Source organism: Vipera berus (genome assembly GCF_964194415.1).
Source record: "Vipera berus genome assembly, chromosome: 5".
Lineage (NCBI taxonomy): Eukaryota > Metazoa > Chordata > Lepidosauria > Squamata > Viperidae > Vipera > Vipera berus.
In genome coordinates, this window is record NC_138207.1 from 73822388 (window position 1) to 73847059 (window position 24672).

The 24672-nt window shown below is 39.9% G+C and overlaps 1 protein-coding gene across 1 annotated transcript in view; it reads left to right on the plus strand.

The window, feature by feature from the left end:
• Positions 1–24672, plus strand: part of PLCE1 (phospholipase C epsilon 1) — a 152648-nt gene that overhangs the window by 112903 nt on the left and 15073 nt on the right. Inside the window, exons 9-22 of the mRNA XM_081329878.1 lie at positions 787–904; positions 4410–4572; positions 6762–6884; positions 6968–7104; positions 8057–8295; positions 9255–9316; positions 9396–9561; positions 11184–11291; positions 11726–11842; positions 13144–13302; positions 15874–16003; positions 18699–18823; positions 20013–20130; positions 21333–21464. Coding sequence (XP_081186004.1) covers positions 787–904; positions 4410–4572; positions 6762–6884; positions 6968–7104; positions 8057–8295; positions 9255–9316; positions 9396–9561; positions 11184–11291; positions 11726–11842; positions 13144–13302; positions 15874–16003; positions 18699–18823; positions 20013–20130; positions 21333–21464 — 1897 coding nt within the window. The remainder of the gene's footprint in view (positions 1–786; positions 905–4409; positions 4573–6761; positions 6885–6967; positions 7105–8056; positions 8296–9254; positions 9317–9395; positions 9562–11183; positions 11292–11725; positions 11843–13143; positions 13303–15873; positions 16004–18698; positions 18824–20012; positions 20131–21332; positions 21465–24672) is intronic.

Below are 24672 nucleotides of genomic sequence, written 5' to 3' on the forward strand. Positions count from 1 at the left end.
TACCAGAGGTTCTAAATAGTTGTTTCTCTTCTTCCCTGTGTTCTACAATGCAGGGTGGTTGTGTGGTTGTGCAATCTTGATTTTGATACAATGAGGCGCTCTGTGAATGCTTGCACTGTTTGCCTTCATATCGCGCACGTCGTTCCTCTTCCCAATTCCTTAGTGCCTGGTATGCAGGGGGGAGGTCTATGTGCTGTTTGATAGAGGAGTGGTTTGAAAACCAAGCTTCCTTAAACAAGTGGCTGCCTTTAGTGTTGTCACTGGCATTTGCCTTGGTCCCTGTTAGATTAAAGACGTGGTTATGTGTAGCCATGTGTGCCCACATCTAGCCATGTGTGCCCACATATATAGTACACACATGTATATGCCTCTACTAAATAGAATTAGAAATAGAATGTTCTCAGTGGTATTTTGACTTCTGTGGTTGGTCTTTGTATTTTCAAACCTAAGGAGAATGGAATAATATACATTTGAAGTGAAATGCTATTTTTGATTATGCAGAAAATACCATTTTTCTATGCTGCTCAGAATCCGATTATATTCAGGTTTTATTACCATTCTTCCTTCAGTCATGCTATCCAGTTAAAATCATTGCTTGCTTTTCCAAAGATATTTTATTTTTAAAAATGCCTAGCTTGACCCACTAATGAATATTGTTACTCATTCTGTTCTGTATGCAACTTTCATAGCCTTTCACCAGCTTTTTGATTAGACTTACAGAATAGAAAGTGGTTGAAATGTGTACTGTTTTTCTAAGACGTTTATTGAGAAAGTCACTGTTTCAAGGGTGAAAGTGGAGATGGCACTGATGACGAGATGGCAAGTCGAAAAGTAAGACCTCTTAAGGAAAATCGGAATAGAAGTGGTTCAGACCCTCAAGATATTGATGAACAAGAAGAACCAGGTAATAATAATAATATTTTATTAAACTTATATGCCACTCAACTCTCAATGACTGGGTAACTTACAGCAATCAAGGAAATTATAATAAAATGAATAAAAAGCTAAACGTGACCAGGACATCCTCAACAGCTGTATGTGACACATACATACAGCCTTCAAGATTAACAATGTGAAAAATTGTGATGAATATCTAACTTTGGCTAGTTTCAAATGAGAAGACTTCAGCCAAGAACTCTGAAACTGGCTAAGTAAAACAAATCATTATTATAGTTAGCCATGACTGCAGATTTGGAAAAGTAGCAAACTGTGGTCACTAAAGGTAAAGGTAAAGGTAAAGGTTCCCCCGCACATGCGTGCTAGTCGTTTCCGACTCTAAAAGTCACTAAAAGTGGGATACAATTGAGAATTCAATGCTGAAATAAGCAATACACATTGTAGCAGTTCCTCCCCTCCTCTAATATAACTGCAAAGAGGATTTTGAAGGTATTTTTTATAGAAATATTTTATTTTCTAATTTTACAATCATGAGTACTTAATAAAAACGCGTTGTCTGGGTCCATTGGTAATTCAGTAGTACATATTAACTTTCTCAGTCTAGTTCCAGTACTACACCATCCAGTGCTTCCTTGGTCCTCTCTTCTTCTGGTGGTATTATGTATTTTTCACACTGGGCAAATACAATTCTTATTACTGTTAATACATATACAATTAAATATAGACATCTTCATCACATTTTTCTGGTATTATACATAATATCGATAGTTTATAATATCTTTTCTAGCCAGAACATATCTCAATTGTGTTTGCACTTAAAATCCATTTGTTCAATCAATATCCTGTTTTTCCCACTTTTTAAAATTTTTAATTTCCCATCATTGTTTAAAATATCTTTATCGCTTATACTTTTCTCATAATAAATTATATTTGGGTAAGCAAAAACTTCCCTTATTCAGACCCTTTTAAAATTTTCATATTTCCCCTCATAACAAAGTATAATACTCTAGTTACAAATCCTATCCTTCTAATTATAATATTTATTTCTAACAGTTATCCATTTTCTTAACCATATTCAAACATCTGTTTAATAGTATAATAGGTCATCAAATAGGTCAAAACCTCTATTTTCAGTTTTATTCTAGCTTTCTTCCTTTGCCAAATAACAAGTCAGTGCATTTGAATACTCAAGTTTTTTTATATATTGTTTGGAATGAGGAAGAGAATTTGATTGAAGTATTTTTGGAAGAACGCTCAACCCATTTATATTCATTAAACAACCTCCGTCCTTCTCCTTTAGTTTTTCTTTTCTTGTTTGTCAATATTCACCATTTCTCCTAATAGCTTTACCATCCATTCAATCAGCTTTTTTTCCTTATCCTCAAATGTGTTCTGAGATCTTGACAAGTAAGATATCTCTTCCATTTCTGGTGTTATCACTGCTTCTTCTAATTTTTCATTTGTCTATCTGTCTGTTAATTCCTTCCTTAGGTCTTCAATCTTTGGATCCATTTCTTCTAATTTTCCTTCTGTTTTCTTGGTTACTAGTTCCTTCTTTGTAGTCATTGTCTGGATTTGTAAGTTTAGGTTAGAGAATTGTTCTTTTATCTCATTTGCGTTATTTTTAGTCTCATCATGAAATAAAACAATTATCTCTTGGATTGATTTCAATGTAGAAAGAATTTTATTTCTGAGATTCGTTAACATTTCCTTGCTGGTATATTAAGCTGGGCGCTTCGGAGACAAGTGTTAAAGATGGTTTTCTACCATTTGCAGCTAAGTATGGAACACCCATTTTGTTTTTGTATGTTGTAGTCTTTATAGTCCAATAGGATCCCCAAAACAGATAAGCAGTCCAAGAATTTTTTTCCCTTTTCCCAGCTGCAGTCTGTAAAAGTGAAAGTTTCCAGGAACAACAGAGTCTTATCTAAGTCTGGGCTTCAAGCAAAGTTTTCTTTAAGCGTAATAAATTGTAGTGCTAGGATTTGCCACTAGATGTCACCATCTTGACACCATCTTCCAGCTTTTCAAATCCAAGCCTATGTTACAGACTTTCAAATATCTTTTCTAAAAAAAAGTCTCAAAGGTACTTTTAGTCCCCAGATTTCAAAGCTATACATCTGTATTAATTCCAAATTGATTTTGTAGTTTTCTCTATTTTCCCCCAAAGCAATTAATTCACCACTTTTCTTTTCCTGAGGGAGCGGGGCAAAAACTTCCCCCTCTCATCGGGGAGGATTCTTTGCTTTGGGCATTCTTTTTTCCAGGAAAGTAGTGTTAAGGTCGTAAAAACAGGATAAAGTCTCACCCAGTTCCATCCACATTGCTCAAAAATTGCTAGTTAGTGCTTATCTTTAGTTGTCAGCAGCTTCTGACTGGCCACACAAATTTAGCCAGTCTTTCCCCCGCTGGTTTGGAGGGCTTCCTCTGATCCAGCGGAAGGGCTGCTGCCCCTCTGCGATTGACGAGGGTCCCCTCCTTCTTCATCACCTCTCCGGGGTGACTTTCGACCCTTTTTAGGGTCCCCAGGGGGACAAAATCAAATGTGGAAGACGGAACCCTGTCTTCCTGCATCCATTATGCCGCAACACCTAACTGGAAGTCCAGAAGGTATTTTTGTTTTATTCCAATCTACTGCTGCTTATCATTTCATCCAAACTCTTTAATTTTAATTACAGTTTGTTAGAAACAAACCAGCTTCAAACTATTGGCTAAACTGATAGCTTGTTGGAATGTATGATTATTAAGGTCTACTATAGGTAAGTAAAAAATGCAAATTACCTGTGGCCAGAATGATGGCTGGAGAAGAGAGGACACACGTAGATTAATGCACAGATTAATAATGATGGGAAATGAAATATCTGCAAGAAAACAACCAAGCTCAGAGAGCACCAGAGATCCCCCTTATTAATAATTAAACAGTTGAACTGAAACTGCATAATGGAAACATTACGTGATTAAATACGTTATAGTTATTAAAGGGTTAATTTCATATCTCTCAAGATTCCTATGTGATACGGTCAATCAAAATTCCATTTGTGTTCAATTTGAAGAGGGGTATCATGATGACCAAAATGTTTTCAGGAAGCCAACCATTTGGGAAAAAAAATGTTGTCAGTGTTTTAATTTATGCTTAGTAGTTACTACCTGGTGGCTTTATTTTGCCTGAATGAAATTATTTCTTCTAATGAATATTAGAAAGATGAACAGTTCTCTCTTTTTTTATAAATGGAAGTAAATCACTCCCAAATGGGAAACAGAATGTGGGACACTAGTGATATATGTTACTAGATATTTCCTAAAGCATTATGAACAGTTGCTTTCAGCACTTTCTGTCTGACAAATGCTTGTGTGTAACACAACATTTTGGACACTGTTTCAGAAACTGGACAAGTAGCTCAATAAAATATAGTTCTTTAGTTATAATTTATTTGATGGGGCATCAGACACGGGTCAGGTAGGACTTACAGATTTTAAAAAAAAGTCACTGATAAGATTACTTTTATTTTTAGATCCAACTCTTCTGGTTACTTTTACTGGAGCAAACACTCTGCCTTCCAGAAGAACACAGTCACTGACTACTTCAGAGCCACCTAGTGTAACACCTGGTGTCTCTTCACCTGTTAGACCACAGTCTTCTCACGTGATGTCACCGTCAGTAAAAAGCCAACCTAGGTAAGAAGAAAGCAGTTTTTTTAAAGCCTGTTGTGAGTGTTGGCTTTGAGTTTGGCTTTTTCTTTGAAGCGTAACATGCATGGTTTTAAAAAAGGTTTGTTTTTAATATTTGAGAAACTGACTGTTAGCAGCTTTTTTTTTAGTTATCACTTGTAATAGAATTGTACTTGTGTGTGTACAGAAACTCAGAATTTGGGGATCATGGGAAATCACCATACAACATCAGAATTAATTTCTATTTTAAAAAATGTAATCTGTTCTACAAGTAAAGGAACTAAATGCCTGGTTTCATTCTAAGGATAGGATGCCATTTTTATAGCATTTCAGGCCTAGTTGTTAGACCTACATAGCCCTATCACTTGCTCATCTCTGAACAAACTATTGCCTACCCTACCACATAGGATATAGTAAAAATAAAAATTGAGCCGTCTATGTGCATTGAGCTGAGCCTTCTAAAATAAAGGGATAAGATAGGCTAGACGAGGAGAGGAGAGGATAAGATAAGATAACCTTTACTGTCACTTTTTATATTATATCACTGTATTAATGATTAAGTAAATCAATATAATTTCCTTCTTTAATCAAATAATTAAAATTGACCTTGGGAAGATGGTGTGTCTAGCGCAGTGTTTTTCAACCACTGTTCCGCGGCACACTAGTGTGCCGCGAGATGTTGCCTGGTGTGCCGTGGGAAAAATTGAAAAAACACTGACCTAGGAGACAGCGGTGAGAGGAGGAGGAGGAGGAGGAGGAGGAACAGCTGCGGGCGGAGCGGCGCTGCAAGACTCTCTGGCGGGGAGCGCTGGGCACCGGAGCCTTGGCTAAGCTGACGGCCCTACTTCGCTGGAAGCAAAAGCCCGGGAAAAGAAGTGGGCTCGACCTCTCTAGGCACCAGGGCTCCACGGCAGCGTAGCTCCGCCCCCTTCTCTGGCTTCGGAGGGTCTCTTGCTGAAGAGAGAGAAGCTGGGGAAAGGCGACCGGCTCGCTTATCGGAAGAGGACGGACGGGCGGCTAGCCCGGCTCGCCTGAGCTGTCGCGTGGTTGGTTGCCTGCAACGTTTGAAAAAGCTCTTCTTCCCCAGCACGCGCCGCTTACTCCTTACTCCCCGCGCGGCTGAGGATGCGAGACTCCCGCCTGGTCGGCTGCCTGGCTCCGCTTTCTTTGCTCGCCGCGACCCCTCGCCCCAGCCCGAAATAGAGGGATCTGACCACTTCGCTCTTGGAGGCTTCGCTTGCGTCTGAAAAATTACATGGCTGATTTTTTTTTAACCTGTCCTTTTGATACGTTGCATAATAAAATGTCCTTTGGACCAAAGCAATTAAAAACCTTTGGGGTTCCCCTCCCCCTCTGGAGTGAAGTGCTTTTGATGGTAAAGGTGAGAAAGAAAGAAAAAAGGAAGGGAAAAAAGGAGAAAGGGGGAAGGGGAAAAGGGAGGGAGAAAGAAAAAAAAGGAGAATAGAAAAGAAAGAGAGAGAGAGAGGAAGGGAGGAAGGAAGGAAGGAAAAAAAGCAGGAAGAAAAATTAAAAAGAAATGCAAGTAGCTTCCAGTTTCCACAACAAGTAGAAAGCAAGAAATTGAGAGAGGGAGGGAAAGAAAGTGGGAGAGAGAAAGGAAGGAAGGAAGATAAAGAAAGAAAAGAGAGGGAAGGAAGGAAGGAAGAAAGAAAAGAAGAGAAAAAAGAAAATACAGAAAGATAAATTAAAAAGAAATGCAAGCTTTCCTTTTCCTTCACAGCAAAAACAAACAAAAAAAAGCCCCAAAATAAAATAAAATAAAATAAAGAGGCTAATAATAATAATAATAATAATAATAATAATAATAATAATAATAATAATAATAATAATAATAATAATAATAAGAAGAAGAAGAAGAAGAAGAAGAAGAAGAAGAAGAAGAAGAAGAAGTAGTTGGAAGGGACCTTGGAGGTCATCTAGTCCAACCCCTAGAGAACACAGGCCATCCTCGACTTACGACCGTTCGTGTAGCGACCGTGGGGAGGTCCAACGGTGCGGAAAATGGTGGAGTGCCTCGTGATTTTTTTCATGAAACAAGTGTGCCTTTGCCCAAAAAAGGTTGAAAAACACTGGTCTAGCGTACAATGTTATTGTACTCTACAATATTATAATAATTAAATAACTGCTTTTACATAAACTTACAATTGAATATACGCACTTTTAATTTTTTTTAGCACCTGGAGCAGTAGTAGCTGGCATGGAAGAGGTAAAGGAAGATTGAAAGGCTTCCAGACATGTATGGCTTCTGATAGCAATATGAGCTTTGTTGAATTTGTAGAGCTCTTCAAGTCTTTCAGGTAAACTACTGGTTTATTCCACATAGGCAGATTCAGTTTACATCATTGAAAAAGACATAATAAAAATAGTCTGTATATTACAGCGTACGAAGCCGCAAAGATCTCAAGGATCTTTTTGATACGTATGCCATACCATGCAATCGTCTGAGTCCTGATTCAGCTCCACTGTATACTTCCCTGAAGATTGATGAGAATACAAATGGCCTCCAGCCTGATTTAGGTAAAACGAAACAATGTGACAGCAAATTGGTTTTAGAGCTGGGTTGTCTGTGACCGAGTTGTCATTCCAATGCAGATAGTCCTCGCTTAATGAATGTGGTTGTAATGTGCAATGTCGTATGAACACGTCACTTAGCAATGATAAAACTGGCGGCCCTGTTGCCATCTTAAGCAAAGATTGTGGATTGTTAAGTGAGGGCCTTACGTGCCCAGTATTTGAAAATTCCTGGTTACTTCCAACGAACAATGGGGAAGCTGGCAGGAAGACAGAAGTCCCAGTCATGAGAAGCCTTTGTTTACGTGGTTTGCAAGCAGTGTGGAAGGCGGGGTGAGTGCTGTGACCCAGTGTGAGTGGGTCCTACAGTTGCCCTGCTGTTCAGGAGCTCCTCGAGAGAAAAATGGACAGGAGTAAGAGTAATTTACTGGAATGACTTGCGACTTCCTGCTGGCTTCCCCATTGAGTTTGCTTGTGGAAGCTGATAGTGAAAAGTTGCACATGACAATCATATGACCGCAGGATGCTGCAACATCATAATTATGAACTGGGCGCCAAGTGCATCCGGTTTAGATTGTTATCATGACCCTAGGAACACTGTTGTGGCTGCAATTGCGAGGACTATCATAAATCCTCCTTGCTCAGTACCACTGTAACTTTGAACAGTCGCTGGACAAACGGTCATTCAGTGAGAATTATCTGTAATAATTGTGTATGCTTGTTGGCCAATTTTTTCTTTTTTTATATGGTGCAGTGCAATGCACTGAGGGGTAAATCACACTGTAACATTTCAATATTACCAGTACATTTCCAAATCATGTAAATCACGGATACGGTTTTTTCCCCCCAAATCATGGATTCAGCAAAATATTCCCCACATATCATTGATTATTTAAAGACTGGAAAAAAGCAGCATGAGTATTCTATGAAAGTTCTGATCGTGTTTTTAATCTTTCAGATTTATTAACGAGGAACATATCAGATTTGGGCTTGTTCATTAAGAATAGGCAGCAGTTGTCAGACAACCAGCGACAAATATCGGCTGCTATTGCTGCCGCAAGCATTGTTACTAACGGCACCGGAGTAGAGAGCACATCTTTGGGAGTATTTGGTGTGGGAATACAGCAACTGAATGATTTCTTAGTCAATTGCCAAGGAGAGCACTATACATTTGATGAAATCCTCAGTATTATTCAGGTAGGTAATGCAGACTTTTGCAAGTGCATGTATTTAGCTGATTTGCTCTTTGTATTTTCACATTGCTTTTTAAGCACTTCGCTATAGTCTCTATATAGGATGTTTTTAATATTTTAATTGATTATTATGGTATGGAAGCCAGTAAAATGATTTGGGGCTAGTCACGCTTCTCTCAGAACCAGGAGGAAGGCAGTGGCAAACCATTTCTGAAAATGTGGCCATAAACCTTCCAGAACTCATCCATGTAGCAATAACAATAGCACTTGGACTTATATACAGCCCTCACTAAGTGTTTTACAAAGTCAGCCTATTGCCCCCAACAGTCTGGGTCCTCATTTTACCGATCTCGGAAGAATGGAAGGCTGAGTCAACCTTGAGCCAGTGAGAATTGAACTGCTGGCAATCGGCAGCATTAGCCTGCATTACCTCACCTTAACCACTGTGCCCCTACGGCTCCTAGTTCCCTGTAGTCAAAATTGCCTCGAAGGCGCTAATACCACCTTCCTCCCAATGTTCATATCACTTGATGCTATGGAAGTAGGTTAACATAGGTGTACAAGGGACTGAAAGTAGTGATGTACAAAAGGTCAGTACTGATTCCTTATTTACTGTTTTCATCCTCCAACATTTTCCTCTCTACCAGTTTCTTCTGGCTAGGTTTGAAGGCCAGAAATGGCTAAGACGAATGTTGTGGGAGTGGAAGGTGTTGATCTTTGCATGGTTCAAAATGGGCAAGTGGGAATCTCTGCTTTTCTGCTTGATATTTATGTCCAGTGCTATCTTTCCCTTTTAGATGCCATGCTAACATACAGCTTCATTTGAAAACCCAGATCCGCCATTATCATATCTAATTAGCTGTGCCAATTGTGTATTGTATTTATTTGTATGTAAAAACTTGAGTCAAAATGGATGTTTGTTACATCTGTTAATTTTCACCCTTTCCCTTTCTACCATTACAGAAATTTGAACCAAGCATCAGTATGTATCAGCAGGGGCTAATGTCATTTGAAGGATTCACACGGTAATTCTCTTTGGATATTCCAATATACAGTCCAGATGCTTTATGTAACTATTATGAATTTTAAAAATCTGTATCTTAGGTTTCTGATGGATAAAGATAATTTTGCCTGCATGAATAATGAATCTCAAGAGAACATAGAAGATCTGCAGTTTCCACTCTCATATTATTACATCGAATCTTCACACAATACATATCTCACGGGACATCAGCTTAAAGGAGAATCTTCAGTTGAACTTTACAGCCAGGTATACAAAGTCAGTCTGCTGTCTCCTTTCTTCTCAAAGTATTTGTTTGTTTATTTGTAAAGTCAAAGAAGCGTGACCTTTCACATGTTCCTAGTCGTGGCTTGTAAAACATAGGAAAATAAGATGTGTGGGAAAGTGGTTTGTATGCACAGTTGTGCTCAGATGCTTTTTTTATATTTATATATTTGTGCTTTGTTCTGAGTTTTCATTTGAGAGTCATAGAATTTAGACACTAGCCAGTCTGATCTAAACTGCTAAAATTAGACTTTCCCACAGGAAAGACTGAGCTAATATGTTGTTTCGTGTAGATGTCAAGGCACCATTCAGAATAATGTAACTTGTGCTAAAAAGATGATGAGTTTGTAGCAAAACTGTTACTCAAGAGAATGTTGCTTCTAAGAATATTATATAATATTTTAGACATATTTCCAAGCAAAGTGACCTAGAGGAAAACATACTTTCCGGGGATTCAGCTTTATTTGTGTGCATAACGAAGGTCCAGGGATCGTTAAAAGAACTCTAGAACCATCTCACTTATTATGTGTAGATATTAATAAAAACTTTGTTGGCATTGAATGAAATGCTTCCTGGTTTAGCTTCAATGGATACTTTCAGAGTACAGGTAGTCCTCGCTGAATGACCAGTTGCTTTGTGACTGTTCAGAGTCATGACACATCTACTTACGACCTGTTTTCGAAGTTCCAAGTGCCACATCTCCCCATGATCATGTGGTCATATTTTAGGCTTTTGGCAACCAGTTCACATTTACCTCTGTTTGCAGTGTCCCATGATCACATGACTGCAATTTTTGGCAGGTTTTGCTGGTTTCCAGGATTTATTTCCGGTTTCCAGTACAATTAAAAAAAAATCCAATTGGGGAAAATGTACTAGTTTAACAACTGCAACACTCACTTAATGACTACAGTGTTCTCTTAAAACTGTGATGTTTGCTTAATGACCACAGTGCTCACTTAATGACCACTGCAAAAAAGGTTGTAAAATCAGATGTGGTCACATTGTGATTCACTTAACAATCACCACAATGTAGGACCAGGCTCAATCACAATAATAAATCAAGGATTGCCCATAACAGTTTTTGGAACTATCAACATCAAATGAAATTGCACAATTATTCTCTCTTTCTTTTTCTCTCATTAATTGTCTTAAAAGATGAAATTAGCTCTGGGGAAGCATTTAGAAGGATCCTGGATGTGCGTGCCAAAAAAAGATGCATGCATCCATCCCAAACCAAAGTTAATTTCCAGATTTATTTTTCCAGGTGTATTTAAAATCTATAATATGTGAATTTATTTCTAAAATAGAAGAAGCTCATAAAACGTAATCTGATTTGCATTTTGTTTATGTGCAGCTCTGTCTGTAATGGAAAGTTTTGCTGGGGCCTATAAAAAGATGGACGATTTAGAATGATGCAGTAAAAGAAATTTTGCATAGTACTAATAAATTTTTAAAAAGGAACAGCTTTAACAGCTTTTTTTGTTCACAAAACAAAAAGCATGCTGGTTGGGGAATTCTGAAAGATGAAGTCCACACATCTTAGAGTTGCTACGATTGAGAAAGATTGTTATAGGATCATTACATTATCATGCTTTTCTGTATTACAGATTTTATTACAAGGTTGTCGGAGTGTGGAATTAGACTGCTGGGATGGGGATGATGGCATGCCTGTAATTTATCATGGACATACACTTACTACCAAGATAGCTTTTAAGGTATATGCAGTTTATAATAATAAACATAACATAACATAACACAACATTTTCATATTTCAAATTTCATATAATCAATATCTCATCTACAATAAATTAATTTGACAGAAGAGTATATACTAACCTTGAGGCATATGAAATCAACATAACATAATCATATATCATATATATCATATATCACATTTCATATTTCATAGAAGAGTATGTACTAACCTCCTGGAGGCATGTGAGATCAAAAGCTTTGAAATTGTGATTATGACTGTGCTTTACTCAGAAGACTTTCAAACCAATTTAAGTTTCCCTAAACTTTGCATTCCTCTTTTGGTTTAGAGTCAGCATACTAAGATTTCCTTTAGTAATTTGTGGGACAAAGTATTGTGCATGTTAATTGTGACTGAGGAATGCTGTAATTCTGATTGTTTTTTTTATTATTACAGGAAGTAGTTGAAGCTATTGATCGTAATGCTTTCATCACTTCAGATAATCCGGTTATCATATCTATTGAGAATCATTGTTCTTTGCCACAGCAACGAAAGATGGCTGACATTTTCAAGGTGGGTTACAAGACTATATTCATGTCAGATTTAACAAGCCAAGCTATTAACATAATCATTAATACTTATATAATTCCTTTTCTCTTATGTTTCTCTTTTTATATTAGCTAATATGTTAGAATAGGGACGCGGTGGCTCAGTGGGTTAGGACGCTGAGCTTGTCGATCAGAAGGTCGGCAGTTTGGCGGGTCGAATCCCGAGTGCCGCGTAACAGAGTGAGCGCCTGTTACTCGTCCCAGCTTCTGCCCACCTAGCAGTTCGAAAGCACGTAAAAATGCAAGTAGGAAAATAGGGACCACTCCGGTGGGAAGGTAACAGCGTTCCGTGCGCCTTTGGTGTCCAGTCATGCCGGCCACATGACCACGGAGACGTCCTCGGACAAGCGCTGGCTCTTCGGCTTTGAAACGGAGATGAGCACCGGCCCCTAGAGTCGGAAACGACTAGCACGCATGTGCGGGGGAACCTTTACCTTTACCTTTTAATATGTTAGAAATTGCAGTCAGTTATTATCTTCTTACTGTATCCTTACAAGGATACTGTGAATTAACAACTTCCCAATAAGAGAGGATTTGAAATTAACTTTTAAAACATACCTTTAAATGTTGCAATGGCTCAGTGGTTAAAGACACTGAGTTCAAGACCTGAGCATGAGTGATGTGGTGAGCTCCAGTTACTTGCCCTAGCTCCTGCCCATCTAGTAGTTCAAAAGCATGCAAATGTGAGTAGATAAATAGATACCACTTTGGTGGGAAGGTAACAGATTTTTGTGCCCCTCGGTATGTAATCATGCTGGCCACATGACCATGGAAAAGGGTCTTCGGAAACCTTTACCATTACTTTTTTGTATCTTTGCTTGGTAGGAAAATAACAATAACAACAACAACAACAATAATAATTTTTATGGTTTGGACAAAAACGAAACTTTCCTTACTGCATTTTTAGGAAGTCATAAGCTATTTTGTTTCAATCAGTTCAATTGATTAATTGGATGAATTGATTTGTATTTTTAATCTTATTATATGAATGCTGTATGCTACTCAGAGCATATCAATTTTCATAATAAATCATATAGAAATAAACAGTATATTATGGTTAACTGCAGAGTCCTAACTTTATTGCCATGAGTTGTTGAATATCATAAATTTCATAATAAATAAATAAATACTCAAGCAAAAAAGGACTGAATGCAGGTATACGTATAAAACTTGTACCTATCCTGGTTTATTAGGAACAAAATTTGATTGTCTGAGGGGGATTAATAACATCATTCAGAACTAATATCTTTTATGTTGATATTCCAGAATTCATTTGGGGATAAACTGGTAACTAAATTTTTATTTGAAACTGATTTTTCTGATGACCCGTTGTTACCTTCTCCCCATCAATTAAGAAGAAAGATTCTGCTTAAAAATAAGAAGCTCAAAGCACATCAAACTCCAGTGGATATATTGAAACAAAAGGTAAGTTTTAAATTGACTACAGATACTCCACTTTGGGCATCACGATGTTTTAAGAATAAAATTTGAATTTAAGGAAATAAAAGGCAGTTTTATTTGGAGCCACTAACTTCTTGCAACTATACCTTTAAGACCATCAAACAACAATATCTACCTATTTCAGCTCCTTGGGAAGGACATGATAGGTGGAAAATCCAGTCTAAACATCTAGCTGTCTGTGGACCAGCCATAATAATAATAATAATAATAATTTGAAGAAGAAAGAAAAAAGCATTGGAAGAATATCTGAAAGGCAGTGAAAAAGTTGTTTTGAAGCATGAAATTTTACTGAATACCTAACAGACGCAGTGTTCTACAATAAAGACCAAATGAAGAATAGAAATGAGACATGGCAAGACAAAGTATTATGTGGCCAGTACATAAAGAAAATAGCAGCCAAGGCAGATAACAAGACTTGGCAGTGGGTAAGATCAGGAACATTAAAAGAAAGAGACCGAGGAACTAATTCTGGCTGTAAAAGACCAAACTTACGAACAAATGCATACAAACAGAATTGAGAAGACAGCAACAGACAGCAAATCCCACCTCTGCAAAGGTGGTATAGACAAGCTACACTTGTCTGTTGTAGCTGAGAGGAAGGTCTTAAGAGCTTTTCCATTTAGCAGCCACAACTTGACATGTCTAAACTTAACAAACGGTTATAAATATTAACTATCAGTTCCAAAGAAGGTATCTTAAAGCCACGATTTATGAAAATGGTTTCAATAAACCTGGATGAGCTGCAGATCTGAGTTTTATGACTTAGTAAGATGTTGTTCATTGAAAACAAAAACAAAACTCCCACATTCCTTTTAAGTTATGGTATATCTAACCTTTTTGTGCTAAATATCAAAGCCAATGATCAAAGCAAATGCATACCTTATGTCATGAAGATATTTTGCATGAAGACCGGAATACATAGATGCCCAAAGGGAGAGGTTTATTTGTATATTACATCTTAACGTGGAATGTTTTATTCTAGTGTTTCTTTAATGAGAAAAAAAGACATGCTTACTGTTGCAGGAGAAGATTCAGGCTTACATTCATGTCATTAGAGATTGCTAGTCTCTGCATGGAATAGCAATAGCACTTAGACTTATATACAGCATCATAGTGCTCTACAGCCCTCTAAGCTGTTTGCAAAGTCAGTATATTGCCCCCAACAATCTGGGTCCGGATGGATGGAAGGCTGAGTCAACCTTGAGCTGGTCAAGACATCTACATCCACATGGAGAGAAGTAAGCAGTGGGGTACCACAAGGCTGTGTCTTAGGCCCAGTACTCTTCAATATCTTCATTAATGACTTAGATGATGGAATAGAAGGGGAGCTCATCAAATTTGCAGATGGCACCAAACTGGCAGGAATAGTCAACACCCCAGAAGACAAGCTCAGGATCCAAAAATACTTTGACAAACTTGAACCATGGGCCCTATCCAACAATATGAGTTTTAAAGTGGAGAAAAGCCAAGTTTTACATTTAGGCAGCAAGAATCAAAGGTTTAAGTACAGATTAGGCAAGACCTGGCTCAAAAACAGCAACTGTGAAAGGGACCTTGGAGTCCTAGTGGACAGTCACTTGATTATGAGCCAGCAGTGTGCAGCAGCAGCCCAAAAAGCTAATACTCTCCTGTGTTGTATAAACAGAGGCATAGAATCAAGATCACGTGAAGTATTAGTACCGCTTTATGAAACCCTAGTAAGACCACACCTGGAATACTGCAACCAATTTTGGTCACCGTTGTACAAAAAAAAAAAGATACCGAGACCCTGGAAAAAGTTCAGAGAAGAGCCACTAAAATGATCAAAGGCCTGGAGACTAAAACATGAAGAATGGCTACAGGACTTGGGTTTGGCTAGTCTAAAGAAAAGAAGAAAAGGACGACATGATAGCAGTATTCCAGTATTGAGAGGCTGCCACAAAGAAGAGGGCGTCAAACTATTCTCCAAGGCACCAGAGGGCAAGACAAGAAACAATGGTTGGAAACTGACCAAAGAGAGAAAGCAACCTGGAATTAAGGAGAAACTTCCTAACAGTGAGGACAATTGACTAGTGGAACAGCTTGCCTTCAGAAATTGTGGGTGCTCCATCAGTGGAGGTTTTTAAAAAGAGACTAGACAGTCACTTGTCTGAAATGGTGTAGGTTCTCCTGCTTGAGCAGGGGCTGGATTGGAAGACCTCCAAGGTCCCTTCCAGCTCTATTCTATTCAAGATTGAACTCCTGGCAGTGGGCAGAGTTAGCCTGCAATACTGCATTCTAACCCCTGCGCCACCACGGTACCAATATTTTTGTAGCTGACCTCTTCTGTTAAATAAATTTAAACGTTATTCCAAGTGGATGGAGACCTATATGTCTAGTAAGACCTTATTGATAACTCAATGGAAAGAGTAATCTAGTAGGAAGTAGGAGGTGGTGTGGATTTTCATGGATAAATGGGAATATAAGAAAGGTGGTATATAACTGGGTGGTGGAGTATGAAGATAGAGGACCTGTTGCTATACAGTCTCACTTGAAAAATCTGATTTGATGCTGCAGGCTCATCAGCTGGCATACATGCAGGCTCATGCAAGCAACGGTAGCAATGTGGGAAATCTTTCTACTGCTAACGAAGAAGAGGAGGATGAAGAAGATGAATATGATTATGACTATGAGTCCTTGTCTGATGGTAAATGAACACACTTGCATGTAATGCTGCATTTTTCAGATTTATGACAAGGTCAAAGCTTTGGTCATAGTTGCCCCGAAAAGAAGAGCCAACCTGAAAATAAGCCCTAGTATGATTTTTCAGGACTCTCATAATATAAGCCCCACCCCAAATATAAGCCCCAGTTAAGATCATCAGCCAGATGTATGCATTTAGTACCGTATTTTTCCCCAAAGGCCTAACTGGGAAATGTGTCTTCTGGAGCAAAAATTAATAAAAGACCCGGTCTTATTGTGGGGGAAACATGGTCACTATTCTTGAAATTCCTGGGTCAAGGAACAAATAAACCCATATCAAAATACAGTACAGTCTCTCAATACAATCTATAGTAGTAGTAGTAGTAGTAGTAGTAGTAATAGTACAGGTTCTTGGAAGGGACTCAGTAGGTAGACCAAAATGCCAAAGCAGTTTGAACATCTATCTGGCTGACCATCATCCATAGAATCTCTTCAGCTTCCCAGAGATTGGTGTGTTCTGATACAGCGAATGCAAATCTTTTAAGTCCAATTGGTGACTTCATGGATACCTCTATAGTTTTCTTGACAACGTTATGGATTTTTTTAAACCTCAGTCTAGCAGACATTGCTGTTACTAACCCAACTTATCTTTTTGAAATTAATCAGTTTCTGTAATTCCTAGAAATTTCCTAGAAGATTGCTGGTTCAGGTGGAGTGAGTTGAAATATTCCCTAATATCCGCTTTTGATAATAGAGATACTTCCTTTGTGTAAAGTACTGGGAAAATAATTGTATGACATGTCAGTCCGTATACATTTCATCTAAATCTTAGTTAAATAAATCTTTATTATTGAAAGCTCCTCGGGTTAACATTTCCAGACATTTGTGTGTATCACATTGAAGGCTTTAATTTAGATGATAATGACAAGACCAAAACACTGAACAAAAATCCCAAAAGATATCCTGTGATTAAGACAACTAACAGTCATTTCTGATTTCAATGTTCTGCTGCCATGAGCTTAGTGCTTAGATAGTACCCCTCATTGAGAGCTGATTCAGTTGAATATGATTAAACCAGTTAAATTAGAATATACAATATAAGTTGCAAAAGCAAATATTAACATGTTGTTGGTTATTTTCTTGCATGATGTAAAGAATCTGCTGATTCATCCAAGGTAGATTCTTCTGTGTCTAATACGATTAAAGTACCTGTCTGATAAATTAACATCACAATTTCTGTGCATTTTTACATGGAAGTAAGCTCCATTGCATCCAGTCATTGTCATGAAAGTGTGTATAAGACTGTTGTCTTAATCTCTTACCTGATTCCCATCTTTGCTAAATACTCGTACTAAGAAGTCAATTCTTCTCTGATTTTCCGACTGGATACGAAGGCCAATTGCTTTGCCTTCGTGTTCTCTTTTATAAAGTATTTCTACTGAGGTTCCCCTGAAACAGTTCTTCAAGTGTTTGTGTCAGTATGATAATTCTACCTAGTCCTAATGTTATGTTCATTTATCTGTCAATTCCCTTTACTTTTATTTCTTTTCTGACTGTTTTCATAGCTGATGTCCTTAATGCTTCTCCTGCTGCTAACAGCCAGGAAGGTAAAACCCCTTGATCAAACATTTTAACTGCATGAATTACATCTCTGCATTTCCAAGCAATTTAGAACGTGTGCTTTGAATGCATTTTCACTTTACAGTTAAGTTCAACTGTATATCTCATTAATTGTCTTTTCCTGCTTTGGAGCTTATAGTATTTGCAGATATTGCACTTTTTTCTTATACATGTTGAAAGTAAAATAGATTTTGGGGCACGCATATGATTTGAAGTATGCAATACAATTTGAGTGAGGGAATGAATGAATGAATGAATGAATGAGGATGTGTGTTAATAAGCACCTCAGTCCCATTTCACGCGCCTCCCTTTTAGCTATCTAGTAAATGCTTGAATAGTGTGGCTGTGTACATTGCTGTGCAACAAGTATTTAAAATACTTAAGTTTTTGGAAAATTGCATCAGATTGCTTTTGTCCATATACAGTAACTCAGGCCGTTTTAATGTAATATATTACAGGTAGTCCTCAACTTAACAACAGTTCAAAGTTACCATAGCACTGAAAACAGTGACTTATGACCATTTTTTACATTTACAATCCCGGCAAATACTGTAAGCCCCAACCTTACCCATGATCATGTGATCAAAATTCAGATGCTTGGCAACTGGTTCATACTTATGACTGTTGCTGTGTCCCAAGATCATGTGACCCTCTTTTGCAACCTTTTCACAAGCAAAGTCAGTGGGGAAGCCAGTTCACTTAACAACCATATTACTAACTTAAAACTGTAGTGATTCACTTAACAACTAAGGAAAGAAAGGTTATACAATAGGGGGAAACCTCACTTAACAAATATCTAACTTAACAACAGATATTTGGGGCTCAATTGTGGTTGTAAGTTGAGGACTACCTGTAATGATATATGTATAACTGGAAAAATCTGCTTTCTTTCTTTAAGGAAATGTTTGTGGCCAAACTCGGTTACAACAGGATATTATTCTGACTCCAACAGAATAGTATTAGGGAAAGAAACACTATTTGGCGGGTTAATCTCTATTCAGATAATACCATCCCAAAACATTCACTTGAAATAAAATTTCCCTTTCAGAAACTTCAATCAGATATTACTTGCTTTCCAGATAACATTTTGGAAGACCGACCTGAGAACAAATTAACGATTGATAAGCTTCAGTTTGAATTTGGTGAAGAAAGTGCCAAGAGAATTAAGAAGACGGATAGCACTGTGTGCAGTTCTAAAGGAAAGGTACTATTTAGCTTTTTCCTCCAAATTTCTATCTATCCTAAAGAAGGGTTAGGCGGGAGCTGGGATTTATTAAGAAACTTAAAAAAAACAACAAAAAAACCCCCAAGCCTTTTAAAGATAAGTCAATATATTATAACTTTTGTGATTAGCAAACAACTTTGTCAGTACTTGAAAAGGACATTATTTATTTATTTAATTCAATTTATATACCGCCCTTTTCCCGAAGGACTCAGGGCGGTTTACAGGGCAAAATTAAAACAATACAATATTAGAAGTGAGTTCTATAATATGGTTGTTCTTAAATTTTCGACCCAAAGGTAAAGGTGGTTAGAAGAAAACATAAATAGCTAGTTGTAATATCTTCATCATAATACATAAAGCCCTCTTTTTATTTGTGATATATTTTTCACAGTTGGTCTCATTCAGAAGCAAATTTAAAATATTTTGACCTGCCATTATTTTTTGTTGCATCTAATGAAGGATGTTTCAGGATGTAAAACTTGAACCATAGATTCTAGAAATAAACTCCAAACTTCCAATTTTAGAATTCCAAGGTTCTAAGACATTATGTATAAACTTGCACTTTTGATCTATTTAAGATGCTTGATTCTCATGCTTTTGTTGCTGCTGGTTGGTCTTTTCTGTTGCATTAAGTTTGGCTAAATCCCTTTTGATCAATTGAACTCAAAAGTGGATTGCAACAGCACTCAACATTTGGTGGTTTTGGGTTTTTTTTGATGAATTCTGTCTTGTGTTTGGTGATCAATTTAATAAACTACATTTGGTATGCACCTAGTTTGTCACATTAGGGTGCTTGGTAATTTGATAGATACGGTCTGCCACATATTTTTATTTTTTACCACGTTTGTGTATCCATGTGTATATGTGTTGAGAGTATATATGTGTTTATATATGTGTGTACAATATATAATAAATATATATGTGTGTGAAATGTAAGTATATTTGGTATCTTCTAGCTTTTAGATTTTCATTCATTCATTCATTTATTTATTCATTCAGATAGATAGATAGATAGATAGATAGATAGATAGATAGATAGATAGATAGATAGATAGATAGATAGATGATAGATGATAGAATTAAAATGTTCTGCTTCTTTTAAATAATTGTATCCCAAGACCTTATGTTGATCTATGACCATAATGAAAGTTTATTTGATTTGATGTAGGTTTATGATATGGAACTGAGTGAAGAATTTTATCTTTCCCAAAATAAAAAAGAAAGTAGACAAATAGCACCAGAACTCTCTGATCTTGTCATCTACTGTCAGGCTGTGAAATTCCCTGGTAAGTACATTGTCCTGACTGTCTTTGACTATTTAGTTCATTTGCGTTGATTCTTCTTCTTCTTCTTCTTCTTCTTCTTCTTCTTCTTCTTCTTCTTCTTCTTCTTCTTCTTCTTCTTCTTCTTCTTCTTCTTCTTCTTCTTCTTCTTCTTCTTCTTCTTCTTCTTCTTCTTCTTCTTCTTCTTCTCCTCCTCCTCCTCCTCCTCCTCCTCCTCCTCCCCCCCTCCCTCCCTCCCTTCCCCCCCTCTCTCTCTTCCTTTGCAAGAAGCATTCTTTCTAGGCATTGCTTTTTCCACTCTCAACCTCAGAGCTCATGCACAGATATGCACAAGTATTCCTTTCAGTAGATATTTGGTTGTAGTCCAACAAGAGAACTAAAAAAGAGGGGTTATATTGGGATAGGAGCGCAAACAGGAAATCGGAGCAGAGTAAGAATAGACAACTTGCAGTAAATGGGCCATCAGGCATTCCATAATGGATGGGGTGGGAGGGGAAAAAAGGCCTATGGCAAGAATAAAATGATGTTGTAGAAATTTTAAAGAAAAGATGAATGATTTCATAATGCTGTGTATGGAAATGAAGATTATTTTGTATCTCTGTACAACAGTAGCTTTTAAAATGCTGCTTAGGACTTTCTATTAGCTTATAAAAAGTTTCTCTACCTTTTTCATTTTTGTCATTTTGTTTTCCTTTAGAGAAGTTGATCCTCCAAAAATTATTTACAGCCAATTACCTGACAATATCTCAAGCATGTGGGCCCATGCAGTCGGGCCAGTATGTGTCTGTCACCTAGTTCACGGGGAAATAAGGAAAAGTGAAAAACAATCTGTATTTTGTTCAGTTTCCAAGTACTGTTGTATTTCTTTTCCCCAAATTAAATCTTCGCCATTTATGTTCCAGAGAATTTCCAAACCATACAGAATTCCGTTCTGATGGTATTTATCAAAGAGGAGTGTGGAGATATAAATAATGCAGTTTTGCAACCAGAAATCCACAAATGAAAGTTAGAATCCAAGCCACAACATTTCTGAAATAACCAATACGCTAATTAGCTGAGCAAGTTGATAAATCATTAAGAGACCATATGGCCCCTTCGGTGTATAACCTGACAAAACTCAGCTGAAATTTCAAAAGCTGAGAAATGATCAAATGTGTTCACACTCATTTTTCCCCCATCTATTTATTATATTTTTACGGGAAAAGGCTTGTCAACTCTAAATCCATCTGGTTCTAGCCGAGGGAAGGAAAGAAAGACCCGGAAGTCCATTTTTGGTAACAGTCCAGGAAGGCTGAGCCCAGGGGAGACAACCGTACTTGCAAAAGCATCTGGAAGAGGTACTGTCAGAATCCCTAGATCGGTTCCAGAGAAGGCTCCATAACTAAACACACATACCTCAATTACTTGTTATAAATTAAATGTGTGACTCTGTATGGGCAGTGCTTGTCATATGGAAGGATTCTCTACCAGCAGTAGACCTGGTAGAAGATTAGAAGTAATTGTCTACAAATTAACAAAGCGGAAGTCCCAAAGGTGCTTTCTTTAAAAAGACAACTGGACTTTTTCAGTTAATTTATCGGGGGGACACACCTTTGGGACACCGGAAACTAAATTAGACCTCTGTTGGGCCACTGCAAATATCAGTATAATTATTTTTAATTAGTTAACTAATTTACATCCCACCTTTATTACTTTTATAAGAAGGCGGCAAACATGCCTAATACTACTACCTCCTCCTATTTCCCCCACAAAAACAACAACACTGGAGGTGAGTTGGGCTGAGAGAGAGTAACTAGGCCTCAGGTCACCCAGCCACTTTCACACCTCAGATCGGACTAGAATTCACAGTCTCCTGGGTTCTAGGCATCTTAAAGCTATCTTTCTGGGCAAAGACAATTTTCTTATAAAAATGTTTTATAAACATTTGATGAATTTGATGAATGTGTTGTGTTTTTAAAAAGCAGTGGGAGGATTGTTTCTGAGAATATGACAGTGAAAATGCAATATGGAGTAAATTTAAACAGATACCGTATATACTTGAGTATAAGCCGACTCGAATATAAGCCGAGACCCCTAATTTTACCCCCCCAAAATGGAAAAAGTTAGTGACTCGAGTATAAGCCGAGGCTGGGAAATGCAGCAGCTCACCTTATGCTCCTCTCCAGAGATCTTCCCTCAGCAGCGGCCGGCAAAGTAGCTCGCACGCGAAACAAGCCCGGCAGAGGAGCCGGAGCGGCGAGCAGAGGCACCCGGCCCAGATCCTGCAAGGCCCGGCCGAGATGCGCCCCCAGCAGCGGAGCTGCTCCGGCTCCTCTGCCGGGCTTGTTTTGCATGTGAGCTACTTTGCCTGACGCTGCTGGGGTCGCGTCTCGGCCGGGGCCTTGCAGGATCCGGCCCGGGCGCCTCTGCTCGCCCTCAGCAGCACCTGGCTCGGAATCACATGCGAAACAAGCCCGGCAGAGGAGCCGGAGCGGCGAGCAAAGACGCCCGCCCGGATCCTGCAAGGCCCCGGCCGAGACGCACCCCCAGCAACGGAGCCGCTCCGGCTCCTCTGCCGGGCTTGTTTTGCATGTGAGCTACTTTGCCTGACGCTGAGAAGACCCGCTTGGGCACTCAGGTTGGTGTCAGTCTCCGCAGGCCCTTCTCGTTTCCAGGAACGTCAAGCCCGCTTGGCTCCCCACCCCCATGGCAGGGCAGGGCAGGGCAGAGACTTGCTCGCCCTTCTGACGGCCCTGAAGAGAAACGAAGGGCTTGCAAACTCCCCGCGAGAAGCTGGGCGAAGTGCGCGGCTGGGCGAGTGTGTGCCTGCGCGCGTATTTACGAAAGAAACGCTCCGAGAGTTCTTCTTTCTCCGCCCCCTTGGGGGGAACTCTAGCTCGGGCTCGCTCGCGCGCAATTCTCTCTCTCTCTCTCTCTCCGCCGTGGCGATGGTGGGGCGCCAAGGTAACCTGAGAACGCGGCAGGGAAGAGCCATATTTAACTACCCTGTTCCTTGCTTTCTGTGTGGCAGACCCGTATGTGCCAGCTCTCGGGTCTCTGGGGACTGGCGGCTGATAAGGCTGGGCCTTCGGCCGTCCGCAGCTGAGGCGGCGGTGGCGGCGGCGGAATCTGATGCCGAGGCAGCGGGAAAGAGTTTCTCAAAAGCCCCGAGGGCTCCCGAGGAAGGCATTGGGGAGGAGGAGCTTTGCACCTTGGAGACACGATGGAGCCGCTGTGACGGTTACTCCAGAGAGAGTTGCACGAAGCCAAGGCGTCTCTCTTCCTCCTCCTCACCGTTTCCTTTGCTTTTCTTCGTGCTTTTTATTCCTCTGCGGAACTCTGCTGCTGGATTTTTCAGCGACTGCTGTAGCCGCGCTTCTCTTCTCGGCTCCGAAAATAGGGATTTCTACTCTCTCTCTCTCTCTCTCTCTCCCCTCCCCACCCCGCATTCTCCTGCCTCTTCGATTGCGACAATAAAAGGGCGAAGGGTGCCTCGGCTCCAAAAATAGGAATAAAAAGCAGAGGAATACTCTCTGGAGTAACCGTCACAGCGGCTCCATCGTGTCTCCAAGGTGCAAAGCTCCTCCTCCCCAATGCCTTCCTCGGGAGCCCTCGGGGCTTTTGAGAAACTCTTTCCCGCTGCCTCGGCATCAGATTCCGCCGCCGCCACCGCCGCCTCAGCTGCGGACGGCCGAAGGCCCAGCCTAATCAGCCGCCAGTCCCCAGAGACCCGAGAGCTGGCACATACGGGTCTGCCACACGGAAAGCAGGGAACAGGGTAGTTAAATATGGCTCTTCCCTGCCGCGTTCTCAGGTTACCTTGGCGCCCCACCATCGCCACGGCGGAGAGAGAGAGAGAGAGAGAATTGCGCGCGAGCGAGCCCGAGCTAGAGTTCCCCCCAAGGGGGCGGAGAAAGAAGAACTCTCGGAGCGTTTCTTTCGTAAATACGCGCGCAGGCACACACTCGCCCAGCCGCGCACTTCGCCCAGCTTCTCGCGGGGAGTTTGCAAGCCCTTCGTTTCTCTTCAGGGCCGTCAGAAGGGCGAGCAAGTCTCTGCCCTGCCCTGCCCTGCCGTGGGGGTGGGGAGCCAAGCGCGCTTGACGTTCCTGGAAACAAGAAGGGCCTGCGGAGACTGACACCAACCCGAGTGCCCAAGCGGGTCTTCTCAGCGTCAGGCAAAGTAGCTCACATGCAAAACAAGCCCGGCAGAGGAGCCGGAGCGGCTCCGTTGCTGGGGGCGCGTCTCGGCCGGGGCCTTGCAGGATCTGGGCGGGCGTCTTTGCTCGCCGCTCCGGCTCCTCTGCCGGGCTTGTTTCGCATGTGATTCCGGGCCAGGTGCTGCTGAGGGCGAGCAGAGGCACCCGGGCCGGATCCTGCAAGGCCCCGGCCGAGACGCGACCCCAGCAGCGTCAGGCAAAGTAGCTCGGCCGCGCGCAAGTCCTCGGTAAGTTATTTTTTTTTGTTCACTGGAGTATAAGCCGGAGTGGATTTTTTCAGCCCAAAAAGTGGGCTGAAAAATTCGGCTTATACTCAAGTATATACGGTAATTCTCCCTGCTTACTTT